Source organism: Buceros rhinoceros, unplaced genomic scaffold (assembly GCF_000710305.1).
Source record: "Buceros rhinoceros silvestris isolate BGI_N320 unplaced genomic scaffold, ASM71030v1 scaffold10306, whole genome shotgun sequence".
Classification (NCBI taxonomy): Eukaryota; Metazoa; Chordata; class Aves; order Bucerotiformes; family Bucerotidae; genus Buceros; species Buceros rhinoceros.
In genome coordinates, this window is record NW_010415871.1 from 16,589 (window position 1) to 21,812 (window position 5,224).

The following is a 5,224-nucleotide window of genomic DNA, read 5'->3' on the forward strand; positions in this document are numbered from 1 at the left end:
GCAGGAAGTTTCATCAAATTAAATTTTGGAACCCGACTGATGACTTGTAGTCAAAAAATAAAAGCTGATGAAACTGAATAGAGTAGGGAGGAAAAATCTCTGTGCAAACCTCGCTGTTGCAGACATCTAGTCAAATTTCAGAATGAATCTACACTAAAGATCTGCATTTCTTAAAGTAATTTAATACATCTTGAAAAACACTTTTGTTTTATATGTACTTCTGTCTTACCTTCTTTAGTGCAAAAGAGAGCCACTTTGCTTCTGCTTCGACACATCTGTCTAAACATTGAAACAAGAACATGGTGGAAACCTCAATTAATTGATGCAATTTTTAGTAAGTTCCAAATCAGCACAGGTATAGTACTCGTTGTTGTGAACCAGCTATTAAATTTTCCCCCAAACTGTAAAAAGAAACACAAGGAGTCTCTTATGCCAGCTCATCCATGGTTTCCAGCATCTCCCTGGAGATAATTTAGAATATTAGTTCAGCTTTACAATGCATTTCATGAGCGGGCGCTACGCATTTTGCAGAGTGCCTCACTCTCTGGGCATTGATCCAACTCCAAGGTCACCTGGGATGTACTGTCAAGTCTTAATTTATGGCACCTGAAAGCACTGAGATTGCCATTCTCCTCTTCCTTACAGCTGAAGGATAGGATTTTCTTTGAAACACCTTTGATAACGGATGATCTTTAATGATCTAAAAGTCTGGGAGTTCGAAAAAATCCAGGAACTTTAAAAAAGTAAATATTAAAACAACAAAAAATTACAGTTTCTGTTGAAAATTTTCAGACGAGATGGAAGTTTTCAGAGAGGAAAGAAGTGATTCTTTGCCAAAGGAAGAGAGATCCTTGTTAAACAGTGAGCATTGTTGCCCAGCTAGCTAATGCCTTTTTATTTCCACCACTTTTTCACCCCTACCATATACGTGCTTTTCTGAAGCTTTTCTGAAGCTAAATTAGGCTGGAAACACAGATTAGCTCTTCTCCAGGTAATTCTTTGAAGGCTGTAATCTAAGTAGGTAGGCAGTATCTTTAAAACGGCAAACACTTAAAAAGAGGCAGCATTTTATTTTAAGTCGTAGATATTAACGTGGGCACAAAAGCAGGGTGCCAGCAAGCTCAGCAGATCAGCTTGAATCTGTGATTTGATCAGACCTGCTGCCCATTAGATTGCATATGCCCCCATCCATAGACTGTGCAAATCAGTCAACTTTCTGTTCCTGAAAACACAGACCATAAAATTCCATTTCTAGATTAGACAACCAATTTCAGGAAAGAAAATTCTATGCACAATTTCAAGGGGTATTTGTGCTCCATGAAAAAAAATGCACAGAATAACTGAGAACAGCCACACTCACGTTTCACACTCGTTTCTTTGACATCAAATAGCCAGCTCTAAAAGAGGTACCTTTAAGCTTTTAGGCGTGATAGCCTGCACTGTGCCACTCCCTCTTACCAAAACTTTATGAAACTTGTGGTGCATTTGTTAGTTCTTGCCAAGTTCCAGTAGTCCAGGAGCCCAACAGCGACTTCAAACATAAACCATCTGTGCTGTGGAGTGTGTTGTACATGCTGAAGTTGATTCAGATCAACAGACCTAGCCTTCAGGAGCACTTCCCAGCTCCTGGGCTCGTCTTGGCTTCACGCTGGGAAGAGATTAAATGCCTATTGTCCCCTGTGCAATTTGCTTTGTACTAGGAAGTAAGCCAGTCACATGAGAAGTGAAGACCTCCAGTGGGATGACTGGGAGATCACTATGGGGTGCACCTGACCTGAAACGCAGGCACAGCCAGTGAGAGCCAGCTAGACAGGAGGCCTGATACAGCCAAAACAAAACCAGCCTCGCTCTTCATGCAAGGCCTTATTTTCTCACTACTTCTTGCGACACATTTTCTGGGTTCATGGAGAACGGAACATCTGTTCCTACATCTTACTTTCATCTCTTTAATAGCTTTATCAATAATCCTCATTAACGATGTTTCCTCTCCTTTAACTTGTACTTTGAGCAAAATGACATCCTTTGCTTCTAGATCTTGTAACTCAGCAGCTCCAAATCTGTCCCTTCACATGTACTTCCTAGCAGACCACTTCCAAAGATGGCAAAGTACCTTGAAATTTCTGCTTTGCTCTTCCGTGACTGAACAGAATATGACTGTGGACATGCCTGTGCATCTGGTCACAATCCAAGGTGTTTATTCTTGTATTACTTTGAAGAAAAGCATTTGGACACCATTAGAAAGAGACAGTGACAAAGGAAAAGAGTTTACAGTAAAATTTTCAAGTATCAGGTACTGTCCTCTAATGGCTCTTCTTCTAGATGAAGGAATAAAAATTAATTTAAATGAATGGGGGAAATACTAATGTAAAGCAGAACTTGTCCAAAGCTTATATATAGGAAAGCAAAAGCAGGCACTTGCAGGCACAATCTTTTAGTATTCTGCCATTACAGGAAAGTTTCACTACAGAAAATAATGGAAGCAAGCAAAAGAAAAGTAGGTGTATTCCTCAGATTTGTGTCTTCACACATTGTACCTCTGCATTTAGCCAAGACAGTCTTTCCTTGAGAAACAGAGGATCTTCTATGGAAGAAGGATGTTCTGAAATCTTCTAGGCGTTTGAAAGAGAACAGGGAAACAATGAATCATCTGCTTTTTGGAGAAGGCAGTTGCTAACAGGGTGAGGTGGCTCTCCCAGTTTTGTCCCAGATGTTTAACTTCATTGAAGTCACACTTTGAATGTCTCAACCATGAGATCCTGGCTTTCATTAACAACTACCTGTTTAGCCGAGTTAATTAAAAGGAACATACCACCATCTGAAGCCAGAGTAGCTGCTAAGGAAACCTGCTTTAGTGGATATAGCTTCTGCTGAAGCAGCTGTGGTCACTCCAAATGTATGAATCCAAACTACACGGTCTACAGAGAATGGTAAGGTGTCGCTGCAGGGTTTGCTATATAGTACTTACACGGTCAGCAGGGATTTAATGAAGCTGTCTAGTCCAGGTACTTCAGAAGCATTGCCTCTATGTCACTCAAATGCTCTTAGTCTATCAGAATGGACCCCTGAGGATTCACAAGGTGGACTCGAAAGAGACTACAGTCGTAGTACACACTAAAATTGTTATAGACTTTATCTTAACAAATCACATGAGTACGTGCTGGGATTTGCATACACACAGATACCTTGAAGAAAAAAAGCTTACCAAAGGGAGTTCACAGCAGTGGAATAAATCTCATCTACCTGTTACTTACCCTTTCACTAGAAGTGCATGTAAAGTGGATGAATTCTTATTCTTCCAGTCTGGGTGCAGGTTCAGCCATTTTTGATGCTGCATCTCCTCAGTTGCTATGACAATTTCTGTTTTGGATGGTCCTCTGAAACAGATGAAAGACATTCATAGACCTTCCAGTGGGTTTCTATGTTACAGTTGTGAGGGTGAAGAGAGCCTAATGCCTCCTGTTGACTCCAAAGACATACAGCTGAATGTTATGCCCAAGTCGTGTGTGGCAGAATCATAGTTAGGGAAATTAAAGTCACCCCAAGAAGCCAGGCCAGCTCACATACTACTGTCACTTATGTTGTACATTCCGACAAGAACCAAAATTGGAATTGGGGACAGCAAGAGTCTTCTGGTGGCATTCACCATAATGCATTCATTGACAAACTCTTCCCACAGTTTCTTGCCTCAAAAAATACAAAAAGATAGATCTTCATATCTAGAAGAGGTAAACAAAAAAATATTTTCTTACATTCCTATATTTGGAAATTCATTAAAATTTAACAGTACAGAGCAGTCTGGGTCTCGTGAATAACACCTAACAGCATCTCTAAGTCCAAGCTGTCTGCTTTGTGAAACAGAACAAATCACTGGTGGTGATGTCAAACCTGTCCTGCAGCAAATTAACAGGAATATGAAAGCGAGTTAGAATGGTTCACAGGAGATATTTTCATACATTTACTTCCTCAGTTTAGTTATTACCTGATAGACTCAAGTCACTGAAGAAATTGATGGTTTAGTAAATCTCGATTGCTAAACAGAAAAAAGATTGTATTTTTTAACTGGCTTTACAAGTCATGCAACTTTCCAGCACAGAACTGTCCATGCTTAGCCATCAGTCCCTGTCAACGACAAGGGCTTTCAAGCACTGCTCTCCTGAACACTGGTGAAAGGCCAAATTCTAAATCATAGTCCAAGGAAAGGAGAATGAGAAAAATTCAGAAAAAACTGTGATGTGTCCTAAAACTTCCTCTGTATCCAACCTCTCATGGCAGTTCCTACAAACGCCAGCAAGGTTATCAGTTTGTCTTTAAATCAGATTTTCATTATTAACCATATTTCTTTTAAAATATTTACAGAAGTGCAGCATCCTTTACCCACTTGATCACATAAATTAACAGAGAGCAAAGAATTCTGTTTTATGGTAAAGCTGTTAGTGCAACCATATGGAAATGTTTTCAACAGGGCTGGCAGAATTAACTAGGCTCCGAGGTCACGGCCCAGGATCCTGCCTGTTACGTGACTTATTTTTCAGAACCTTCTCTGGGCGTATTAAGCAAATGTCATTCCATGATCTACTACCCAGAAAGTGCAGGCAGATAATTACAAGCATTTTTAAACACTGTGTTTTTTCCTCATTTAGAGAAAGCTGTTCACTGCTCAAAGCCTTCTTCTTCGTGCCTGCTTACAGCAAACACAAAAAACTCTCCTCCCTTCATTTCCATCATTTGCTTATTTCCCACTTTTTTTCCCACTAAAGATACACATGCTGCCATATGATCATCTGTGAACAATTATGTTCATCATTTCATAACTGTGAACAATGGTATTTTATATAGCTGATTTATAAAATATGTAACTCAAAAATATGCAAAAATATGCAAATATTATGCCATTTGATGGATCCAAATCTATATTGTCCCAAATACCAGATTATTTTGCTGAAACCTGCAGTTCTGAATTACAGATTGTGAACCATCATTAGGCAGATAGGTACTTCTAAACCAGAGCAACAACCTACAAGAAGTTAAAGCCTGTATGAAATTTCATAATTACTAATAGAAGGTATTATACTTAGTCAAAGTAAAATTACGGTAATGCCTATTTTCATTGGTGGTCACAGCTTGATAAAACACATGCAAACCAGGACGCCCTAATTAATGTCTTGAGAAGGCCTTCCATAAACCTTAATAGAGCATTGCCCTTCACCCCCACCGACCCACCCAC

At 39.5% G+C, this 5,224-nt stretch overlaps 1 protein-coding gene across 1 annotated transcript in view; it reads right to left on the reverse strand.

Moving 5' to 3' along the window:
* CORIN (corin, serine peptidase) overlaps positions 1–5,224 on the reverse strand; it is an 85,841-nt gene that overhangs the window by 5,944 nt on the left and 74,673 nt on the right. Inside the window, exons 15-16 of the mRNA XM_010137575.1 lie at positions 3,252–3,374; positions 230–279 (exon numbers count right to left, since the gene is read on the reverse strand). Coding sequence (XP_010135877.1) covers positions 230–279; positions 3,252–3,374 — 173 coding nt within the window. The remainder of the gene's footprint in view (positions 1–229; positions 280–3,251; positions 3,375–5,224) is intronic.